We start from the raw sequence: 25571 nt of genomic DNA, 5'->3' as shown, positions 1-25571 counted from the left end.
GTGGTGGGGTGGGATCTTTTTATCACATTTGGTGGACATGCCCCCTCATATCCAACCTATGGGCCCAGGTTTCCGACTTTATTTCTAAAATTTTGAAGGTCGTGGTTTCCCCGGACCCATTGGTCATGCTACTATGCTCTCAAGACAAATCACTCAATAAGTTCAGCAACAAGCTGGCACAAAATATATGTGCCGCAACACGCCTTCAAATAGCTAAGAATTGGTCACCCTGCCTACCGAACATCCAAAGCATATCCTCCCGAATATGGTACATAGCCTCAATGGAATATATCACAAGTCTCCTACATGATAAAGTCACCAATTTCCATAAGATTTGGGATCCCTGGTACTCCTTTCACCAGTCCCCTATGCCTGCCACTCAGTAACTTGTCCCACCTCCACATTGTGGTCTTTTAATCCCCAGTATCATCACTCCCTTTAGTAATGGTCTTTCTCTGTTATTAACGTACCTCTAGTCCATCACGAAGGTGGACACCAATTTTCTCCTCAACCTACTCACTAGCTTCTCTTGTGAGACACGTTGCTCCCTGAAGGTGGGTTGCGCGGGTCGCTCCCTCCTAGGGGAACCCATTGAACCCTTCTTTTTTCTCTTTTCTCCCCCTCCTTTTTTTCACTCCTTTTCTTTCCCTTTCTCCTTCTCTTTCCCCCCACCCCCTTCTATTTTAACCCAAAAAAATAAATAAGAAAAACAACAACAAAAAAGACTCTAGGGAAATGAAGGAAAGAAAATGCACAATTAACATTGCAGCAAAGGATAAACTTCCCTGTACTTTCAGATTATGTACCGTATTGTATACTCTGGGAATTTTTTCTCCTCCTCCCTTTCCTGTTTCCCAATTATGTTACTATATTTGTACTGTTGTCAAAAATAAAGAGTTTAAAAAAAACAAACAAAAAACAAAACAAATAATTCAAATAGATTTGATTTACTGGACAGGTCAATTTTTTGTCTTTTTGTTAACAAATCAGTTTGAGCCTTGGTAAGATGAGAGAAAAAATATTCCTCTTGATTTTATTGGAATTTTGAGGTTTTTCTCAAGTTTCTTTTTTCCTGCTCTAGAACTTCCAAGTCTGGGTTACTTTCGCTTTTGGGCATACCCAGACACAGCATCTGGAATACATTGTAAGTATTTATTGAACTTTTTCTTATATGATTCGGATATGGTTTTCTTCTTGCAAAAAAAAAAAAAAAGAAAAAAAAAAAAAGGGATATTTTTGTTTTTGTTATTAGACTCTGTTTTGATCTTGTTCCTAATTTAATGTAGTCATGCATTGCTAGAGAGGGACTATTTGATTTAAAATTAGTAGTAAACAATGAATGTGTGGTTTGTTAGTTTATAAAGGATTATGTCTAGATGTTGTTATGAGAACCTGTTTCTTGGATTGTTTTATTTTTAACTGAATTTATATAATTAAACCCAATTAAAAAAAAATAAAAAAATCTATAAATAAACTTAAAATGTATCAGAAGAGTTAATGTAAGGCTTGTAATAAGAGTGTTTATCTCCTCTGGAATACTCATCTAGATCCCTACTGCATTTAGAGACAGTTAAAGATCACTTGATGTTTAAAGACAACAGAAGAATAATGCAATATCAAGGAGAGATCATACATTTAAAAAAAAGAAAGAATTCTATGGGAAAAGATGTTTCTAATAAAAAGTTATAAAAAAAAAAAAAAAAAAGAAAGAAAACAAAAAAGGGAGAAGAAATACAGTAGGGATCTAAAAGATTATTTCAGAGGAGATAAACATTCATCACTTATTTTTATGTTCTTTTCTCCAACTTTGGCCACTTCACTACCTTCACATTTACGTGATACCACCCATTTTCTGAAAAGCTGATTACTTATTCATGACATGCGATACCCAATCACTCTAAACAAATATTCTGTATGACCTGGTTATCAGAGCAGTAAAATATTATTTTTAGGTTTGGACAATACACTTTCAGAAGATCATAACACATTTCTTCTAGATAGCTTTCATTCTATTTCACAACAACTTCACTTTCAAATTTAAGCACTATTTACAAATAAATGCTACGGCGATTGGAATCCAGGTTATACATTAAAATGAATCACCACAAAAGTTGGCTCAAAAACATCCCCACAGGCCAACTAATGCTGGGTACACACTACAGAAAATTTATCCTGATGCCACATGAGTAAAGAAATTACCAACGACTAAAAAAAGAAAGAAATAGTCCCGTTCAGCATGCCAATTCATGTGTACACAAAAGAGTAAAATGGTATACCAGCGCTCACCCAAAAATATATATAAATAAGCTGCCAAATGGGGAGATGTGGAGGCGATCCGTAGTCCTCTCCAGATATCCACAATAAAAACAACAGAAATACCCCGGCGCTAAATGTAAAGTACGAAGACCAATATGTAAATAAGTGGAATTATATTGATGTAAACCTACAACATGTAAAACAAAACGCAAGCATGCAATTGAAAATGTAAAAACACAAAACAAAAAGGGAAAAAGTCTGCAGACAGAATATAGTGAGTAACCAACGTGTAGAGCTGATTACTGGAGTTTATGGACACCTACTTGTATTTATTGACTCTTCATGCGCTGCTCTGGAAAGCGCATCACCTTGGCAGTTAGTTTTACTTCCATCGACTTTGCTCTTTCCATCGGAACCCTAATTGGGGTGGAGCATAGTACAATAATTACTACTACTTTTGCTTGGAGGACATTGGAGTGCACATATCTGATGTGCTTAGAACTGGTTTATTGGCCAATTTTTATTTTATGCATCTTTTTGTTTGATATTGTTTGCATATTTTTCTTCCCCCTTTTTTTTTTTTTATAGTTTTTCGACTTTTCGCTTCATTATGTTTAAATTTTTGGTTTTTCTGTCTGCAGACTTTTTCCCTTTTGTTTTGTGTTTTTACATTTTCAATTGCATGCTTGTGTATTGTTTTACATGTTGTAGGTTTATATCAATATAATTCCACTTATCCACATATTGGTCTTCGTACTTTACATTTAGCGCCGGGGTATTTCTGTTGAATTCATGTGTACATACTATACATGTTTTAAAAAGTTTACCTTCAGATCTGTCCTCCATCTGTCATAACCATCTGCTGAAAAGATCATGACTCTAAACTTTAGGGAGATCCTGATCGTAAGTGCATACACGCATCATTCCATCACTGAACAAGATTTTTAGTCCAGTGTAAAAATCAAATGAAACAATACGATGAACATTGAAACAACAATCAATGATCATTTCAGTGTACACACTAATGTGAAATCGAGCCGAACGGTCATTTATTGTTTGAATGGCCCGAAAATTCTCTGAAAACACTGTAGTGTGCACCCAGTCTAAGATAAAAAAAAGAGGTTTGTTTAATGTGGCAAGTTTCTCTTAATTTTAAGTGCAGACCGCACAGAAATACATTAAGGCATCAGATACAGTAACTACAAAAGAACATTTTTTTATTCTTTGTTCATGGGAAACAGATTTCAACTTGCATAACAGTTTGAACACAACTGAAGACTTCAAAACAAAATGCTTACTTATTGGCAGCTTTCTACACTTGGCATCAGAGATAATTGTGACCATTCCACTCAGAGGGACATCAAATCAGAGATTAATGCTGTGGGCAAGATCATTTTCTTAATCCCCAATTGTTTCATGCCATATCATCGGAAATTTGAGGGATTATCTCCTTTAACTTGCCTTTATTGCATACCTCATAATGATCTCGGATTTGTCGAGTGACTAAGGTATGTTTACATATGTGCTAATTGTATTAGAGCTTTTTAGCTGATTACATAATATATTTGCCCTCATACTCAAAAAAAACATTTATATATAATATATAAATATAATTTGCATATAATTTTGCAACAGTTCATGTGAATATTTTTACATGTCTATATAATGGACTTTATTCTATAATAAATACTATTTTTGTTCTTCAAGGTTTTTGCGACATATGATTATTTCATTTTTGAAAGGTTCATATATTGTTTTTGTATATGACTGGTTCATAGCACAGTCCATCGTTTCCTTACATGTACTCTCCTTTAATCAGTGGTTCCGTAACCTCTTAAGACAGCGTCTCACATCCCTGATTGTAAAATTTATAGCGCCCAAGGACCTATTCTGTATACCCAGTCTATCGGATGTGGCATAATATGAACTGGGGGCTTTGCCGTGTGGGCTATAACCTGGGGGCACTACCATGTGGCATAATAAAAACTGGGAGTACTTCTGGACACCCTCCTCCTAGGTAGTGATGGAAACACCCCTCTGATGGTAAGCTGCAACATGGAGTATCCCTCTCTAGGTTTCCCTGGGAGCGCACCTTAATGAATTGTGCGTGATTATGTATGAATGCCTAGCAGTTTCTCAGTCTTCCTTACAGTATCTAGATATGATTATGCGTCCGTGTCCTCTACATCCAACACATTTTTACTTGCCCACCCATTTACTCTGGTGTCTGGCCCACTAGAGATGGCATTCCACTACCTGGAGCTCAACACAATTAAATTAATTGGATCAAAATGGTTTTAAATGTGTTACTCATTCTATACTTCAACCAGAGATGTTACTGTTTATAGTGAAATGAGCACTTGCCTTTGCATCTACTTCTGGGTCATCAAAGAATCCCTCAGGTAAGGCTTCGGCAGTATTCTCTTTCCTGATCAGGAAGAACAGAGTAAAATCGGAGCCAAAACCGTATGTACATGTAAAACATACTAGCCGAAACCATAGCATTGTCTGTCTTTTGGATCTAACAGCTTCAAATTTATGGTTTCACAGAGGTGCATTTGACACCACAATCTTCTGCATCATTACGACACTTTAAATCTTTACTTATTGCTTCCAGACTTCATTGTCCACTGGCCTCCTCACATCATGATACTGTCCCTGCCACATATGGCTTAGATCTCTCCAAAATAGTTTCACAAGTGAACACAGGATCGCCAAGAGGGGGCTGGGAGTTCAACAGGTAGAAAGTACTGGGGCCCATGACTGCCTGTGTAAGAGGAAGAATCACTAACCCGGCCAAATTAGAAAGTCAACCTAAATGGCTAATTATTCCTACATAACCACTATATCCCCATTTAATTTTATTTACAATTACCGTATTTCCCCATGTATAAGGCGCTCCCATGTATAAGACGCACCTTAATTTTGGCCCCAAAATTTGAAATAAAAATATTACGGTAGCTGTCAAAAAAGGCAGGGAGAGTAATGGCCGACTGCTGTGATTGTGATCAGAGCAGCGGGGCAGTACACTCTCCCTGCAATTGCCCCCCCCCCCTCTGCTGCCACTGTGCCTCTGTCCCCCTCCTCCTGGATCCCCGCTGCCATTGTGCCTGTCCCCCGCCTGCTGGATCCCCGCTGCCACCCTGCCTGTTTCCCGCCTGCTGGATCCCAGCTGCCACCCTGCCTGCTGGATCCCAGATGCCACCCTGCCTGTCCCCCGCATGCTAGATCCCCGCAGCCACTTTCTGCCTGTCCCCCGCCTGCTGGATCCCCGCAGCCACTTTCTGCCTGTCCCCCGCCTGCTGGATCCCCGCTGCCATTCTCTGCCTGTCCCCCGCCTGCTTGATTCCCCCCGCTGCCACTGTAACACTGTCCCGCTCCCCCTTGAACCTCCCCCCTTCGCTGCCCCCCTGCATCCCCGCTACCCCTGTATAAAAGGCACCGAGGTTTTAGACCGAAAATTTTGGGGAAAAAGGTGCATCTTATTCATGGGGAAATACGGTACATATCCAGCATAATCAGCAGAGGATCACCAGCTAGGTAAGTCTTAAGGGGTGAGGCAGGAAAAGGTAGTTTAGAATTTAACTAGAGAATCCCTTTTAAAAAGGACCCCATATTAGAAAAAAAACACAGCTTCTGCCACAGTCAGTGGGAAATCTTATATGAAATAATATCTTGAGTTGACTTAAGTAGGAGTTACTAAGACTTTGTTGGTTACACACATGCATACTTTACACTGCATGACCAGGGCAAAATAGGTATAGGTTACCCGGTATCTACATAGCTGGGACATAGTATATGCAAACATGACCCGCTCCAAGGACATTGGCAGGTAGGGAATGTGACTGGTGCGATACACCTGTCAAACCGTAACTGAGGTGTCCTAAGGTGAGCTTAGGGAGGACAGAAACCTCCTGTGGTGGAATACGGATAAAGCTCCAGGTCCAGATGGCATACACCCAAGGGTCCTTATGGAGCTAAACGTAGAAATGGCTAGACCGCTATTCTTAATTTTCAGAGATTCAATCTCATCAGGCTCAGTACCAAGGGATTGGCGAAGAGCAGATGTGGTGCCGTTGTTTAAGCTTTGTTTTATATATGCAGAGAGTGGTTAAATATATTATCTTTCCATAGTCAAACATCTCTGTGATCCCAAACCAACAATGCTGTGTGACTGGATGACAGCACACAATGCCCTTTTTCCTTATTTTATTCTGGCTGGACCAACATGCACTAGGTGGCATTCACATATCTAACTGCTATTTCCTACATTTCCTAGATTATAAGCAGAGATGACCTTTTGCTGCTTTGTGTGTAAATACCCAGTCTTGTCTTATTGTTGAATTTTTTTGGTGTGCAAATTATACACACACACACATTATATATATATATATATATATATATATATATATATATATATATATATATATATATATATATATATATATATATATATATATATAGTGGCAAGAGCCCGCTACTGCAGAAGCACACGCGTACAACTTCTTCCTTTTTATGCTTCTTTATTGTCAGGATGGCAATAATGTTTTGACACCGTATACTTGCACAGCAATTATGGAGACCCTCAACGCTCACTATACATAGTCCAGCTCTCTGTCCAGATCAGCCAGCTAGCCCAGCGTTGATCTCCCTGAAGAATGAAACAAGCAGGGTTTTATACCTGACACTCCTCCCACAGGCCTAGCTTGATGGACAGGTGACACACCCACCTTCTCTTTAAAAGGAAACGCCCATCCCTGGCTCTAGACTATCAGACCCACCCTGTCTGTTTGCTGAGAGGAAGCAGCTTTAAAATCAAGTAAACCAATTTTAAACTACACATATGTTTTTACCTGGTTTAATCTCCACCTAGGTACATAACTGTGCCAATGTTTTACTCTACTTCCCTGCTTTCTCTGCACATTGCCAGCTAAATGCCTCCTTTTGTTACTATATATATATATATATATATATATATATATATATATATATATATATATATATATATATATATATATATACACACACACACACACATACACCCCATACACACACACACACACACACACACAGTGAAAAGTATTGAACACATGAACATTTTTCTCAGTAAATATATATTTAGTGTAGCTATTGCAATGAAATTTACATCAAATGTCAGCAACAACCCTTGTAACCCACACATGCAAAGAAATCAAACCATAGATGTCCATAATTTAAGTTTAGTGTAATAATGTGAAATGACACAGGAAACAAAAAAAAGTAGAACACACACTTTCAACACACGTAGAAAGGGAAGTGCAAAAAGGCATGGAAAGCCAAGACACCAACTGAAATCTATCAGTAATTAGAAAGCAATCCTGCCAGCTGGTTCAGCCACAACTGATGGCCTATAAAAAGGTGTCTCATTATGAAGGTGTCACACAAGAAACATCTCATGATGGGTAAAAGCAAAGAGCTCTCTTAAGATCTTCGCTACCTTTTTGTTGTAAAACATACTGATGGCATTGATTACAGAAGTATGTCTAAACTGCTGAATGTTCCAGTGAGCACTGTTGGGGCCATAATCTGGAAGTGGAAAGAACATCATTTCACCATGAACTGGCCACGACCAGGTGCACTTCGCAAAATTTCTGACAGAGGAGTGAAAAAAATTATCAGAAGAGTTGTCGAAGAACCAAGGACCACTTGTGGAGAGCTTTAGAAAGACCTGGAATTAGCAGGTACAATTGTTTCAAAGAAAACAATAAGTAACGCACTCAGCCACCATGGCCTGTATGCACGCTCACCACGCAAGACTACTTTGCTGAAGAAAAAACATGTTGAAGCTTGTTTAAAGTTTGCTGCACAACATTTGGACAAGCCTCTGAAATACTAGGAGAATATAGTGTGGTCAGATGAGAGCAAAATTAAACTCTTTGGATGTTATAATACACACCATGCTTGGAGGGGAAATGGCACCGCACATCACCCCAAAAACACCATACAAACAGTAAAATATGAAGACAGATAACCACTAATTGCAGCGCTCTAAAAAAACGCCAAAATCTAAACCTGAAAAATTTAAAATATATAGTACTGTATAGTACTGTATCAAGACATTCAGCGCTAATTGGTACTCAGATAAATAGAACAAGACTACATATCAATAAAAACATATGTGTATCGAAAAATGCCCATTGAATTTAATCTTCAATCATGTGGACTGTAAGGAAAGTGGTAGTTTCACTATACGGAGAGTAGCTTCAAAGTGATATACACCTTACCATCACCTTTGTGACTGTAAGAAAAGTTGGGTTCCTACCAGATGAATGAATTGCTAGAGCATTCAGAATACATAGATCATCTCTTCCAAATTGTGGACTCCCGAAAATGGATTCAAGTTCTTCCCTTCACCTCCAACATCGGTATCCACACAATATTAGGTCCGAGAAAAAAAGACAAAATCTAACGTCATATTGTCTTAAGATCCAATTTTATTAAAACTTACAATAAAAAACATAAAATGTATAACCACAAAAGGTGTGTGAATGCTCCTATCAGAAATCAGATCGTCAGATGTCAAAAATCCCGGGATAACTCTTGCCCGTTTGCTGTCAATATGATGACTAGTAAAGCACTCCACACTCTGCTCTGGATCAGTCTTAACGCTCAAATGCGTTTCAACCATCTTTTGGTCTTTGTCAAGGAGATAAGACTGATCCCAGATCCATAGCTATTTATACCGGATATAGTCAATCCAGGGCGATGATAATAAAAATACATATTATAACATATAAATGCAAACAAAAATTAAACAATAGAATCAAAATCTTTAGATATACACTCAAAATACCTATATTGTGACATAGTTCAGATACCATCACAGCTTCATAACGACTAAACCGGATGTGACGTATCTTGGTTAGTGGTTATCTATCTTCATATTTTACTGTTTTGTATACATTAATCACTATTTCGGCTGCACTATGTTCTCTCATCGGATCTCAAGAACAGACTTAATATCTGAGGTCTTCAATAGAGAAGACACTATAGTAGAATTAATGGATGAAGATCTAGAGTCTGTTTTCAAAAAATTGGAACAAATTCTGATAAAAGAAAACTAACTCTGGTGGGAAATAGTAACTTTGGAACAATACATGGCAAGTCAACTAATTTCAAAAGGCCTTCAAATTAACAAACTACCCTCTTTTGATACATCATAGTTTTCAAAAGAAAATGGACATTAATATTACAACAATGCTCTTTTTCACTCATAGAGTTAATACTAACAGAAAGAAGGGCAGATCTAAGGAAGTTAGATGATGAAATTTTCTGTTTACAAAGCTTGATCAATCCCTTCAAAGATCTTGAGGATATACAGGCTAATATTATAGAAATAGAAGAGAGGCTCAAAAGAAACACCAAAAATCTGGTAGTTAAAAAACAGAAAAAAATTATGAGACACAAAGGTCTCAATAATCAGATTTCTTTTTCCTCACCTAAGGATACCCCTAAGAAAACATATAGGACTCATAATAAAGGGAATAATGGGAGCGAAAAAGATATGTCTAGATATTCAACAGAAAGATTCATACCAAGTTACATCTTTTGGTGCCGATAAAAAAATCTCTATATGATAATAAATCTCAATATGAGGAAAAATTAAGATACAAAGATAGACGATATGGGAATAGATATCGGAATTATAATTTCCGAAATAGAGACTGTGATTCTTTTTATAGAAACAGGTATGAACCTCTTAGTGATATAGAAGATCACTCTCCTCCTTTTTTAGGATGGGAGAGAGAAAGACTCCCAAATTTTGGAGACGAAGAAAGAACAGGATATACTAAATATATCGGATTCTAAACATCTTCCTCATATAGAAAAGAGAAAAACCAAAACGAAAAGGGGTAAAAAAGGTGGTGACAAAAGGAGGATTAAAAAATGGATAAGAAAGAAACAACTTAAGAAAATAAAAAAGAATGAGGAACCTACAAAAACTGATCATTCTGAACAAATAGAGGTCTTTAATCTTAGTTCAAAAATTGTATCCGAGAATGAAATATCTTTATTAAAAATGAGACTTAAAATTTGCCCCTACATCCTAGGTCAATGCTTTTGAGATCTTAATCGATACACATACATTTTTGAGGAAACTCTTTAAAAAAAAAAAAATTAAATTAAAGAGAGGAGTCATCCGGTTGATGAAAATTTGTCAGAAACATCTCAGAATGTTAATCAAAAAGTCTTTAAAACTAGATCAGATTTTTATCCAACTGATATCAAAGGTACTTATGTAGAGACCTTTGGGAGATTAGTGTTATATGAACTTAAAAAGATCACACATAACAAAATAAGAAATATCACTCCAACAATATCTCTTATAAAGAGAGAAAATCTTTAAAAGATCTCCAAAAAGATCGGATTATTATAATTAAGCACGCAGATAAGGGAGGAGGATGATAATTTTTTTCACTCCTCTGTCATGAATCATGACGACTACACATCAGAGATCATAAGACAACTAAGTGATAAGAATACTTATACAAAATTAAATAATGACCCCACATTTCGAATTAAGAATGATTTAGAACGGTTCCTAGTGGAATTTTCAAAAGACACATTACAAGAGGATCAGTTTAAGTTCCCTACAGTTGAGGATCCTACTACATCTTATATTTACATTTTACCTAAAATTCATAAAAGTATTGTCAATCCGCGCGGCACACCTATTATTTCAGGGATCAACAGTATTACATCTAATCTCTCTGCTATCATTGATTATTATTTACAGCCTTTAGTCATTCAAAATCCCTTGTTTCTTAAGAACACCAAAGATGTCTTGAAACATCTAGACACTATTAAATGGCAAGATGGTTGGCTATTGGTCACAGCCGATATTACATCTTTGTATACCAACAAAAGGGAGTAGAAGCTATAGAATTTTTTCTGAACACATCGGGTTATTCTGAAAATTTGAAAAATCTTACATTATTAAGGGTATTTTATTTATTTTACAAAACAATTATTTCTATTTTCAGGGCAACTTCTATCTCCAGAGGAAGGGGACAGCCATGGGTACCAGGTGTGCCCCAAGCCACGCCAATTTATTTACGGCCTATTTACACATCGGGCTGGGGCAGACCTGGTATCCTGGCAAAGGTACATCGATGATATCTTATTTACATTGAGAGGAAGTTCAGATTCCCTTTAATCTTTTTGTACCAATCTTAACAACAATTGGAATATTGTATTTAACATTAATAGAAGTGCTTGTTCTGTGTGCTTTTTGGATTTATTATATATATATATATATATATATATATATATATATATATATATATATATATATATATATCTATATATATATATCTATATCTCTATATATATATCTATATATATATATTGTAACAAAAGGAGGCATTTAGCTGGCAATATGCAGAGAAAGCAGGGAAGTAGAGTAAAACATTGGCACAGTTATGTATCTAGGTGGAGATTAAACCAGGTAAAAACATATGTGTAGTTTAAAATTGGTTTACTTACATGATTTAAAAGCTGCTTCCTCTCAGCAAACAGATAGGGGGGGGTTTGATAGTCTAAACAGAGCCAGGGATGGGCGTTTGTTGGACTGTAATTGACAGAACCGACAGCCTCTAGAACTTCATATGGACCCTGCCAAAGTTTGCTTTCCTGGGTAGGAACCAGGACTAGGACCTTGTCCCCAGGCTTGAAAGATCGAACAACAGCACTTTTATCATAACTTTTTCTCTGTCGTTCCTGAGCCTCTTTTACATGTTGCTGCACAATGGGCCCTATCTTTCCTAGCCTCTCATACATTTGGGACACAAATTGTACTAGATTTGGCTCCCTGGGACCTTGCAGCTCCCACTCTTCTTTTAACATATCCAAGATACCCCTGGGATGTCTCCCAAACAAAACCTCAAAGGGACTAAACCCTGTTGAAGCTTGAGGTACCTCACGGATGGCAAACATCAAATAGGGAATAAGAGTGTCCCAATCTTTTTTCTCTTGAGCCACTGCTTTCCTGAGCATGTGCTTCAATGTGCGGTTAAAGCGTTCCACCAAGCCATTTGTTTGTGGATGGTATACAGAGGTGTGAAGTGCCGTAACCCCTAGCAACTGGCACATGTTCTTCATCAGTTTAGACATGAATGGAGTACCCTGATCTGTGAGAATTTCTTTGGGTATTCCCAAGCGTGTAAACATCAATACAAGTTCTTTAGCTATGGTGCTGGATTTTATGTTTCGTAGGGGAATTGCCTCTGGATACCTGGTTGCATAGTCAAGCACCACTAGTATATATTTGTGCCCACGTGCGGATTTTTCCAGGGGCCCCACAAGGTCCATAGCTATCCGTTCAAAGGGAACTTGTACTATTGGTATTGGAATGAGAGGTGCCCTGTACATGGGTTTGGGACAGGTTCTCTGACAAATGGGACAGGACAGGCAATACTTTTTCACTGCCATGTGTACACCGGGCCAGTAAAACCCAAGCAGAACTCGTTCCCGTGTTTTATCCTCCCCCAGGTGTCCCCCACAGACATGTGTATGTGCTGCTTTTAACACTAGGGTTACATGGACCTGAGGAACCATTAATTGTTCTACTTTTTCCCCCTGTACATTAGCAACTCTATACAGGAAATTATTTTTAACAATAAAATATGGTATACCTTCTGCAGGCTGGGCGGCTTTCGCTACCCCATTTACCTGTCACACTTTTAAAGGCATGTTCCAAAGTGGCATCATTAAGTTGGTCTTGAGCAAAGTCCTGCAAAGGAAACAAAATTGGTATTGCGGACCAGTCCGTATCCTCACTAACAGGCGGGGTGGGCTCATCTGCGACATCACCGACCAATGCTAGTTTGGACTGTCCATGTTTCCCCACAGTTGGATGCTTTTGTGTAACTCTTGCTGTGACTCCCAGGATGACATTCCGGTTTGGCGGTTCCCAAAGATCGATGTCCAGATGTTGTGGATTCTTAGGCGGTTCCTTTAACACCGGGCTTCCAACCGTTGCATCAGTTGCGGCATGTCCGGCCGGATTCGCTCACCGAGGACATCATTAAACAGTGGGAAGTCTCGCCCCAAAATGAGTGGATATGGGAGTTTAGGTGCTATGGCAGCTACCACCATAACAGTTTTGTCTTTGAGTGTGACTGGTAGTATTGTTCTTTCATACTCCTCTGTCGTGCCATGTACGCAAAGAACTTTCACTTTGGGCAACCGAGAAGTTATGGTTTCGGGTAAAGCAGAGCTGGAAACCAATGAGAGTTCACTCCCAGAGTCAACCAAGGCCAACCAAGGTTGATTAGCACAGTCACCCGGAACAAACAAGGACTTCCTGATGTGGGACTCATGGTAAAACAGCTTGGAAATGCAGGTCCAATATGTGCTACAGAACAGTCCATGGGTTCCTGTAGTTTAGGACACTCTGCCTTAAAGTGGCCTGGCTCACCACATTCAAAACACTTCAGATTAGACAGCTTTGCACCTGGCCCTCTGTCCGTAACAGTTTTGCCATTGGGCCCTGTGGCAAAGATTGTCAAACCTGGCTTTTGGCGTGGCAGCGGCTTTGGCACAAATGCAGGTTCTTTAGTTATTTGCTGTAGCGCACAAAACCTTTCTACCATGGTGGCAAGCTCTTCATAAGTTTGTGGGTCTGATTGCAGAACCCACCTTTGCAAATCGCGGTTCAGCCCCCGGATGCAGTGATCTATCGCCAGAACTTCAAAAATCCGAATTCTCCTCAGGCTGCAGCCACTTCTTTAAAATTTTAGAAAGCTCAGCCACTTGCGCGCTGACCGGTTTTTCTTCATCAAAGCACCATTGGTGATAGCGCTGGGCTTTGCCTGGCCCGGAAACTCCAATGCGAGCCAATATCTTAGACTTTAGACACAGATAATCAGAGGCCCGTTCCTCATCTAGATCCATATAAGCTCACAGAGCTTCACAGTCAGATATGGCGCCAGTCTCTCAGCCCAATCTTTAGGAGGCCATTTTGAACTTTTTGCAAGTCTCTCGAAAGACACTAAATATGCTTCTACGTCATCAGCTGGTGACATTTTCTGGAGAACAGGACCAGGTGGTTCATTTCTGTCATGCCTCACCTGGATTAACTCTTCTCTTAAGAGCCTTGTGTTTTCCACCTGTGCCTCGGCGATTTGTAGCATCTGAGCTTGCTGCTGTTGCTGCGCAGCGGCCACATTCACGAGGGTTCTCAGTACTTCCTCCATGTTGATGTCTGTGCGGGGTAGGTAGCGGAACCTTGCTTCCCGGAGCATCCCACTCCTGACAAGAGCCCGCTACTGCAGAAGCACACGCGTACAACTTTTTCCTTTTTATGGTTCTTTATTGTCAGGATGGCAATAATGTTTTGACACCATATACTTGCACAGCAATTATGGAGACCCTCAACGCTTACTATACATAGTCCAGCTCTCTGTCCAGATCAGCCAGGTAGCCCAGCGTTGATCTCCCTGAACAATGAAACAAGCAGGGTTTTTTACCTGACACTCCTCCCACAGGCCTAGCTTGATGGACAGGTGACACACCCACCTTCTCTTTAAAAGGAAATGCCCATCCCTGGCTCTGTTTAGACTATCAAACCCACCCTGTCTGTTTGCTGAAAGGAAGCAGCTTTTAAATCATGTAAGTAAACCAATTTTAAACTACACATATGTTTTTACCTGGTTTAATCTCCACCTAGGTACATAACTGTGCCAATGTTTTACTCTACTTCCCTGCATATTGCCAGCTCAATGCCTCCTTCAGTTACTATATATATATATATATATATATATATATATATATATATATATATATATATATATATATATATATATATATATATATATATATATATATATATATATATCTCCGTACAGCCAATTCCTGAGACTTAAAAGAAGCTGCACAGAACAGGAAGTTTTTTCTCATCAATTAGAAAAAATGAAGCTAAGTGATGCAAAATTATTAGAAACTGCCGAAACCAGAGTTTCAGAAATTACTAGGAAAGATTTGATATATTCTGATAAAAAAAAATAACAATAACAGTAAGGATTTATTGTTTATCACCAAATATAATAAAGATCATAAACAAATACAATCTATAATCCGTAAACATTGGAATGTTCTACTTAAAGATAATAATATTTTAACAGAAATTCTTCCAAAAATTCCCAAATTTGTGTATAGAAGATCCTCTAATCTGAAGGACCATCTCGTAACAGGTATACATTCTAATGATACATCAAAAGTAGGTATTATAAAGAACAAAGGATTTTATAGATGTGGGATTTGCCAGGCGTGCAGATCCCCATCTAGTAATAATCCTAAAAGTAAAATGACAGAATTTACAGTTAATGGACAAACTTTTGCAATACCAGAATTCATCACATGCAATTCAATAAATGTCATATCTTATCACATGCAAATGTGGTTTAATATATGTAATTAAGACTTCTAGAACATTAAAAAAAAAAGGATGAGTGAACATTATTACAATATTAAAAGGGGTTTCGGAAACTCAAACACTATCTGCCCATTTCAAAACATCTCATTCTTGTAATGAGAAAGATATTGTAAATTTTCTAGGCATTGACTTGATCAAACATGCCTGGAGATATAGGAATATAGATAATAAATTGTCCCAAATGGAGATGTGGATTTTCCATCTGAATAGTTTGACTCCATATGGTCTCAATAAGGAGTTTGAATTAAAATGTTTTCTCTTGATACCTTTTTGTTCTTTGTACTACTATATGTATGTGATGTATATATGCTTTTGAGCTTCATGATATTCTGTACTTTGGAATGCATAGTCCCGATTGGTTGTTTCATGGTGTTTGATACTGATAGTATACATCTGGGTTATATGTATAATATTAATTCCATCCTATTTATTTTCTATTATTCACTTTTTATTATGCCTACTGTTACGATATCTTGTGTTCCATTATATCGGAGGTTTGAGCCGCAATATTTAAAATGACCGCTTGGTGATGATAACGATACGTCACATCCGGTCTATTTGTTATGAAGTGACGATTGAGATTTGATTTGGAGGATTGAAATTTTCTTTGAGCAATACCAATAGTTCATTGACTGAGCTCTTTAACATTAAATGGAATGAAGTTTTGCGTTACATTGCCTATGAGGCTTGAAGCGCATCATCTCGATAAACCGTTCTGTGATGATTACGATACGTCACATCTGGTTTAGTCGTTATGAAGCTGTGATCATATCTGAACTGTGTCACAATATAGGTATTTTGAGTGTATATCTAAAGATTTTGATTCTATTGTCTAATTTTTGTTTGCATTTATATGTAATATGTATTTTTATTATCATCACTCTGGATTGGCTATATCTGGTATAAATAGCTATGGATCTGGGATCAGTCTTATCTCCTTGACAAAGACCAACAGATGGTTGAAACGCGTTGGAGCGTTAAGACTGATCCAGAGTAGAGTGTGGAGTGCTTTACTAGTCATCATATTGACGGCAAAGAGGCAAGAGTTATACCGGGATTTTTGACATCTGACTCATGCGCTGACGATCTGATTTCTGGTAGGAGCATTCACACACCATTTGTGGTTATACATTTTATGTTTTTTATTGCGAGTTTTAATAGAATATTGGAGCTTAAGACAATAGCATGTTAGATTTTGTCTTTCTTGGACCCAATATTGTGTGGATATCGATGTTGGAGGTGAAGGGAAGAACTTGAATCCATTTTCGGGAGTCCATAATTTGGAAGAGATCTTCTATGTATTCTGAATGCTCTAACAATTCATTCATCTGGTAGGAACCCAACTTTTATTACAGTCACAATGGTGATGGTGAGGTGTATATCACTTTGAAGCTACTCTCCGTGTAGTGAAACTACCACTTCCCTTACAGTCCACATGATTGAAGATTAAGTTCAATGGATATTTTTCGATACACATGTTTTTATTGATACGTATACTTGCTCTATTTATCTATGAGTACCAATTAGCGCTGAACGTCTTGATACAGTACTATATACCATACAAACAGTGAAGTTTGAATGTGGGAACATCATGGTGTGGGGCTGTTTGTCTGCACACGATACTGGCATATAACTGAAGGAAGGATGAATGGAAAAATGTACCGAGACATTCTTGATAAAAATCTGTTGCCATCTACCAGGATGCTGAAGATGAAACGAGGGTAGACATTTCAGCAAGACAATGATCCCAAACACACAGCCAAGGACACTCAATTGGTTTCAGAGAAAGAAGATAAAACTGCTAGAATGGCCCAGCCAATCACCTGACTTGAATCTAATTGAAAATCTATGGAAAGAACTCAGATCAGAGATCATAGAAGCCCACGGACCTTCAAGATTTGAAGAGTATTTGCGTTGAAGAAATCGGGCAAAATCACACCTGAGCAATGCATAGGACTAGTTTCTCCATACATTGAAGCTGTCATTACCAACAAAGGCTTTTATACAAAGTATTAAATAATTTTCAGGAAGCGTGTTCAATACTTTTTCCCTGTGTCATTTCACATTATTACACAAAACTTAAATTATGGACATCTATATTTTGATTGATTTCTTTGCATGTGTGGATTGCAAGGGTTGTTGCTGATATTTGGTGTAAATTTCATTACAATAGCCACATTAAATCGATATTTACTGAGAAAAAGATTCATGTGTTCCATACTTATTTCACCCACAGGAATTCAAAAGTGTAACAAACTAAAATAGCTTGAGCACTGATAATCAAGCTCATCGTTTATTTTAGATGAGCAGAATATAGATTAACCTTAACTGATGTAAATATTCAAAATAGCAAAACAATTATATCAATCATTGTATAGGCAATGGTATACTACAAATAAGAGAACACACAAACCATATGCAACTATTAATAAAATATTTTACACATTTTAAATTCCCCAAAAAAGTAGACAAGTAATAGAATGCTAAAGAAAGTCTTATCCAATAGCATTATTTTGATAGAAATCATTTAAACTATACTTTCCTTACAGTATCTATTAAAGTAATGGTTGTCAAAGGGGTGTATAATCTACAAACTATTTAGAAATCTGACATACAACACTTACTTTTCCACAGGTTTTTCTTGCAAGTCTGCCTTTAAAATGGACCCAGAGTGAGAAACCAAAGAAGCTTTACTTTCAAAGAAATCTAAAGAAAACAAAAGCAGCTAGAATGGATGCGAATCCAGACAAAACGTATATAAAAAAACAGCGGACTGCAGTCTCCATGCAGTGGTTTGTCAGCGCAAGGACATGATATGGTAGTTTCCACTGGGATCTTTGCACTGACTGTAAAGATCTAATCTTAGTGTCCAAAAACAAAGAAACAATCTGCATTTTGTCCTTGCACTGACAAGACAACACTTATTTAAATGTAAATGTTATGCCTGTTCATGGCATTAGTTATGCCAGCCACACACAGGCTGATCCTGCCTCTCGCAATTGCAATGAGCAACATGTGCCAATTTAGAATAGACATTCAGTGCCAATATTCAGTGTCCCCAGTTGAAGCATCATTTTGGACATTTTTTCAAGGTTTTGTTCATGTATTTTGATAATAAAGAAGATGAAACAACAAACATGCATACAGGTAAAATGAGGTCATGAGACAATAGTCTGAAGAGACAAGAGCGGTTATAAAAACAGAGTTGATCACCAATTCATGCCACTTTGACAAGAATGATAAGGTGGACAGTCTCTGCTCTTTTATAACATGTTATACATAGAAAATAATTGGTCAGAGAGCTACAAGATTAAAGTATAGGTGCACTGCGGTATATTTACTTGCATATCATATCCGTCAGTGATCAGAGTCTGGCAGTCTTGGTAGTTTTATCTTAAACGAATCCCATCAAACATATTTCTTAAAGATCTAGTGGAGTATGTTGCAGAATGAAAGATACTAACCTGCTTTAGATATGGACAGAACTTCTGTACAACAGATCATGATTGGATTACAAACCAGCAGCCCATATGATGGAGGTGGCAAAATTCTATGCCAATAAGAAAATTGCAACAATTTGTTACTAATAACCATAGTAAGGATGAATGTAGACACTTTATACCCAACCTCGTCTGTTTACTATTCATCTCAGATAATGAAGGAATATCATGTGACCATTTAAAGCAGCATGAAAAAGAATACAGAAGAAAAATTCCAAGTACAGCTTACTATTAAGGAGTAAACCGTAAAATTGAAAGATGCTATGTTCCACATGCAGCTGTGTAGTATCGAATATATGAGAACCTGTGCCCTGTTTTTCAGTGTACCAAAGTCACTTGGAACTCAAAAAGCAATGGGTCAGGTCATCGATATTGATAATAAGGGCGTTTGATAGTTTATGTAAAACTAAGGTTATGCCCTAAAGGTACACTAGTGGTGGCTCCAGAAAAAGGATTTAAAGCAAGAACCACTCCATGTTTTCTATACTGTACAAATTATATTATTATTATTCATTTTTATTTATAGGGCGCCACAAAGTATCTGTAGCGACCGTACGAGGACAAACAATGGCACAGTACAAGGTGAAACAGCACAGTACAAGTAACAGTAAGCACTATAACTGTGGGGGCTTAGGCACAGCATGAAAGATAGGGAGGGAGGGGAAAAGTGAGTATAGGCAGGTAACTATGGCCCAAGAGGGTGGGCACGGATGACAGGTTGAGAGTCACTGAGGGAAGTGGAGAGAAGCGAGAGTAGACAGACGGCAGAGGGACCGAGAGGAGGTGAACTGAGTAGCTGGAGAGCGCAGTTAAAAGTGATGGAAACAGGAGGTAGGAGAGCCCTGCTCAAAGGAGCGAACAATCTAAAGGGAGGGGAAGACAGACAGACACATTGTGACTGCCACAGACAAATGTGACTGAACTCAGCTACTCCAGGGACAGCCCCTCTATACAGCTAGCAAGATCCACAAAAGCGGTGGTAATAAAACCCTCCAACTAGAGTTCAGCTCCATTAGTGTTTTGGGAAGCAATTGAGTTACATAACTGTAAAAGAATATAGTAATACACATTAAATACATTATAAACACACACATATATATATATATATATATATATATTAATTATACACATACATATACACACGCTATATAGAGGGTTTGTCTCCCTGGAGTAACTGAGGTTCAGTCAAGTCACACTTGTACAGTATGGAAAACATGGAGTGGATCTTGCTTTTAATCCTTCTTCTGGAAGGATTTTTTGGACTAAGATCGCATTCCACCATAATTATGTATGTGGTGGTGAGGCATAGTGTTTGAAGGGCTACATGTTTAAAATTTAAGCAATTAAGCTGTCACTGGGTGCTGCATGCCAAATTTCAGGAAAAGAAATAAAAAAAACATGGCACATTTGGAATAGTCGAAAACCATGCCTTTTTTTCCCCACTGACTTCTTCGCATAAAAATTTTCTTCTCCGAGATGGAGTGTATTAAACATATTTGTCATCCACAGGGGGGCTGGATGGTGTTTTGGGGCTGGGGGGGGGGGGGGGGGGGGGGGTTACACTGTCCTAATATTAGTACTTCCATTACTCTCATTATAAAGTTTAATCAGCCCGAATGGTGCCAGAGGTTGTAACATTGTCAGTTTAAAATCTTCCGCCGCCTCATTCACATCGTATAATTTATTCACTGCATTGCTGGTGGAAGCTCTGCAAGGCTGATAACTAAATAATTATGTAGGAGCTATAGCTCAGGCTGTGGGAAATCCCCATATTCTATATATGACTGCTGCTAACAGAAGCTCTTAGTTGTGTCGCGCGTATGAAGGTTTTTTTTATCTTGCCAATTCAAGGATCCCTGGATTTATTACAGATGAAGAGGATGCCATGCCTGGCTCTAGGTAAGCATTAAAGAGGGTGAATGAGAGATGTGTTATGGAGTTTTTGTTTCAAATAAAATTATTTTTAAACTTGTTTGTGTGTGTGTACTTTATTTACATTTTTCCCTGGTGCACTACAGGTCCCAATGCCAGGTGGTGGTTCTCCAAGTGCCAGTAAGCCCTGGAAGCCATGGGTATCCTGATGCTTGTAGTACTTCATGAGCCAGCATGCCTGAACACTTAATGGCTGCTTGGTTACACAAGGAAAAAAAAGGGGACAAAGAAAAGGCGCTGCTCTCTATTTCAAAACACCAACCAATTTGTAATTAAAACATTAAGTCAGTTGAAAACCAGCATAGGTACTAAATGCAGTCTGATAATAGCTCAGACAATGTGAAATCAGGTTGAAAAAGTAATAAGATCTTTTAGTTCCTTAGCCACATACTTCAATAAATTCTAGGTTCTTGATGCCCACAATCACTGATGTAGTTCAAAGTGCAAATTAGTTTAAAACAGACCTTTCTTGGATGCAAAGCAATATTCCAGCTAATTGCCAACCGCTGGTAACCAACCTTCCAATTCCTCCTTTAGTGTGAAATGAAAATCACTCCTCCTGCAGGCTCCTTTTTAACCCTAGAAGTGAGCAGGATATTCTTACCTGCAGGTCCTTTTGTAGCAATACTCTGGCCAGAAATTTTCTCTAACATTCAATGCTTGCTGTAAATAAGGACCGTGTGGTGTTATCAATAAAACTCCGGAATCACCCTAAGGAATCCAGCACATGCTGACCAGTCTTGGGATGGTTTGGCATTACAGCAGGAGGACCCAACGCTGCGGGTTGCCCTGCTATAGTGCCACCAGCCCTAGTGCTGGTACTTGTAAATTCAGGGGCTCTTTAAGATACTTATTTAATCAGCCATTTAAAATTAATTCTAATACTAAGGTTGGTTAAGCTGTTTGGGTAGGCACACCCTTTTATTTCTTTTACATTTATTGTGGTCTGCTCCCCCCCCCCCCCCCATGTATTGGCGACATAAATCACTAGATTTAAAACTGCATTTTAACAGACTAGATATTATGAACATGCACAGATTATGACTATCAACCCTACAACTGTGTTGACATCATGGTGTCGGTGACAGCAATCCCACTCCATGATAGTGATGAATCTGCAGCTAATCACAGCATGGTTACAATGTCTGTATTGTGCAAGGAACACATCCAATAAGGCTTCTGCCTTAATCGTTTAAGTTTGTTTTCTTAAATTTTAGGTGGTGTCTAACAGTAACAAGCCTTAATCGAAAATCGAACATTATGTACCCTACAGTTAGAGAGGAAGTTGAAGTTTAGTTAGTGTCGGAGAGGCAGGATTTATTTTATGGTTTGTTTTTATGCCTTGAATAAAACTAGCTATGGCTAGTTGTATCAAAACCCTTGGACTGTTGTGACTCGCTGCTGGGTGCAATACTGCTGCTGTCTATCCAAGGAGACGAGATCTGCTCCCCATCCTGTTACAATAATAGTATTATTTAACTAACCATAAAATCCCTTTCTCGTAGTCCATTGGGGACACTGCGAGACATAGGAGTATAGTAGGCAGTCCTGGGAATCAAGGCTTATCATTAGACTTGTGAGTGTAGCTCCACCCCTATTATACCCATCCCACAAGAAGGAGTACTCTGTTTATGCATAACAAAGCCCAAAGGAGGGTCAAAAAGTAGGTCAACAAACACCAAAAAGCAACAGTAAACCAAGAATACAACACAGAGCAAGGGTGGGAGCCAAGTGTCCCCCAATGGACTACGAAAAAGGGATTTTACGGTGAGTACAAAAAAATTGAAGAATTATACCATTAATTTCCTTTCCTTGAAATACTCATAATGGGTTAGCGCCCTAATCAGCTGAGTGTAGACAGGAAACAAGAACACACACCTGGAGGGTATATAAGGTGACTCCTCCACTTTCATTTTCCTACTTCATGGCAGCCCTCACAGTGGGATGTACCAATAAATAATAGGATGTGCCATACAATCAACACATAAATTAACTCTTTTTTTTAGCAACTTGTTGAAGAATCTTCTCCCAAACTGCGCATCAGTAGCAGATGAGATATCTAACAAAATAGTGTTTAGTAAATGTTTGAATTGATGACCATCCAGCTGCTTTTAAGATGTTATTAGTTGATGCCTTAGCCTTGCGTATCCAGAAAGTAGCAATATCCCGTGTTGCGTGTGCCTTGAATAGTTTAGGCACGTCACGCCCTGTGGCTGGATCACTTATAAATAACTTATGGTTTAAATTTACTTAAAGGAAATGGCACAGGGCGCTTATTTATATAATTGCAATGTACTGATTTAATATATTGTGTGGCACTTTGCATAGGAAATGCATTCATTTCTGAGGTTTTGATTTCTGATGCAAGCAGTATTTGTTGAAGACGTCTTTTGTGTAGATTCAATAGGAAGTCCTCATTAAGGCCAAGTATATTCATGTGAGAAACCAATATGTCCTTTTTAATCTAAATGCACCACAGGAGGTTTTTAATGGTGAGGCCTGAGTGGGCTTTTGGCCAGTGTGCTAGAACCTGTTTGAACATTGTTAGCAGCACGTGATATGGACAGATAAGTGTAAATTTTGTTTTGGGGGAACATATTGCATCCTAATACTAAAAATAACTCAGACTTCTTGGGGCCAGCAAAGAGTTCAGGGGGCTGGCTTACCCCTTGCTAGGCTGTGTCCAAAACTGTATTAAAACGGCACTGGTTTGTACTGAAATGCATCATTATTGTTCCATCTGACTTTCTGATCACTGGTACCTTCAACCAGTGTGAACTGTCCTTGTCAGGACACTTGAGCAAATAAACATCACTTGCTTTAAGACCTGCATGACAACTTCTTCCCAGCTATAACTTCCTGTGACCTACAGATTAGACCCAACTCTAATCCATTTCCGACTGTTCTGAAGTTTAGACCCAGCTCCTAGTACCACTGTTCTGTGTGCTACCCAGCAGCTCTAGCCAGTGTGATAGGCCACGGGGAATCCATCCACAACAACCCTGATCTATAGGAAGAGGTCAGGGGTACCAGCCCAGGTATACCAGCAAGGAGTACAATAGCAGTGCCAGTTACCCAAAAGGGACGCGGTTCTGGATGCCGTTAGGGAGTCCAGTGGTGGCAACATTGTAAGCCACTTCTAATACGACGAGGGTGCAATTGGGATAAAGAAAGGGAACTGTGACAAAGTAAATCCAGCAGGATCCCAGCAACAACAGATCAGGATGGACCGCCTATGCCACTATGTCACACACCCTTGTAGGTCTGTGTGATAACATCCTTGATCCATCCCAAAGTAGGTTTTGACTTGGCATATCCTTTACGGTGACCCCCAGGAAGAATAAGAGTTGCTCAGTTTTCTGAGACCCCTTGTTCTGGAGATATAATATAAATATATACATCGCTGACCAAACCTAAGGTATGATGTTGCTGTTCTCTCTTATCAGATGGACGCAAACACAGAGATGGCATTACTCCTTGATTAACATGAAAGGTGAAACAACTTCTGGTAAATAAGCGGCATTAGTCCTTAAGACTACTTCAGTATAGATGCTCAAGAAGTGCGCCTTACACCATAAGGCCTGTAGATCTACTTGACGAGCAGATGTAACTGCTTTTATAAACAAAATTTAAAGGGCGAGTCATTTGAGGGAAACGTCTTTCAGATGTTCAAACGGACCAAAGGTTAAGGAATTCAAAACAATGTTGATATCCCAATGCTGAGATCTCTTGCTTGAACCAATATATTAATAACTTATAAGAGGCACTTTTGCGGTTTAAAAGTGACGCCACAATTTCCATGACATCAAAAAGAGGAAGTCTGGATTTTGTGTGAAGGACTGCACATTTGTGTAGAAGATATGGCCTACATGGCAGAGCCCAAGGTTGTTCTCAAACATTCTCCAAGCTACTGCAAAAGAACTTGGATAAAGAAATTACAGCGCTGGAAATTGAATACTGTCACAAATCATGGCATGACACAGCAAACTACACACAAATCACAACACAAACTGCAAAAGGAAAATAACAGCAATGATGTTAACAGTAACTTGACTGATTTGTAAAGCTGAATGAGCCTACACATTAAGTTTATTGGAGGCCTTAAAAAAAAAAAAAAATAGGAATTTTGTACTTACCGTAAAATCTTTCTCTGACTACAAGTTGGGGGACACTGCTCACCTTGGGGTATAGGGGGCACTGTGGTAGTAATAGCACTAAAGAAAAAACAAACAAAAAAAACTTGTCTAGCCTGCTTCCCTCCCCTCTATGTCCCCTCCACAGGAAGAGCTCTGTTTATTTACTAACCAAGCCACAGGAGAAGGCAAAAACACAACAGAACACGCAACAGAACTGTCAAAACAAGGAGTGGGAGCGCAGTGTCCCCCAACTCGTGATCAGAGAAAGATTTT

The 25571-nt window shown here is 38.5% G+C and overlaps 1 protein-coding gene across 1 annotated transcript in view; it reads right to left on the bottom strand.

Moving 5' to 3' along the window:
* Positions 1 to 25571, bottom strand: part of ZNF830 (zinc finger protein 830) — a 97154-nt gene that overhangs the window by 23582 nt on the left and 48001 nt on the right. The window contains exons 6-7 of the mRNA XM_075212761.1: positions 18355 to 18436; positions 4621 to 4684 (exon numbers count right to left, since the gene is read on the bottom strand). Coding sequence (XP_075068862.1) covers positions 4621 to 4684; positions 18355 to 18436 — 146 coding nt within the window. The remainder of the gene's footprint in view (positions 1 to 4620; positions 4685 to 18354; positions 18437 to 25571) is intronic.

Source organism: Mixophyes fleayi, chromosome 5, assembly GCF_038048845.1.
Source record: "Mixophyes fleayi isolate aMixFle1 chromosome 5, aMixFle1.hap1, whole genome shotgun sequence".
NCBI classification, from domain to species: Eukaryota; Metazoa; Chordata; class Amphibia; order Anura; family Limnodynastidae; genus Mixophyes; species Mixophyes fleayi.
The sequence above is the reverse complement of the archived record's forward strand: the minus strand, read 5'-3'. Positions and strand labels throughout refer to the sequence as shown.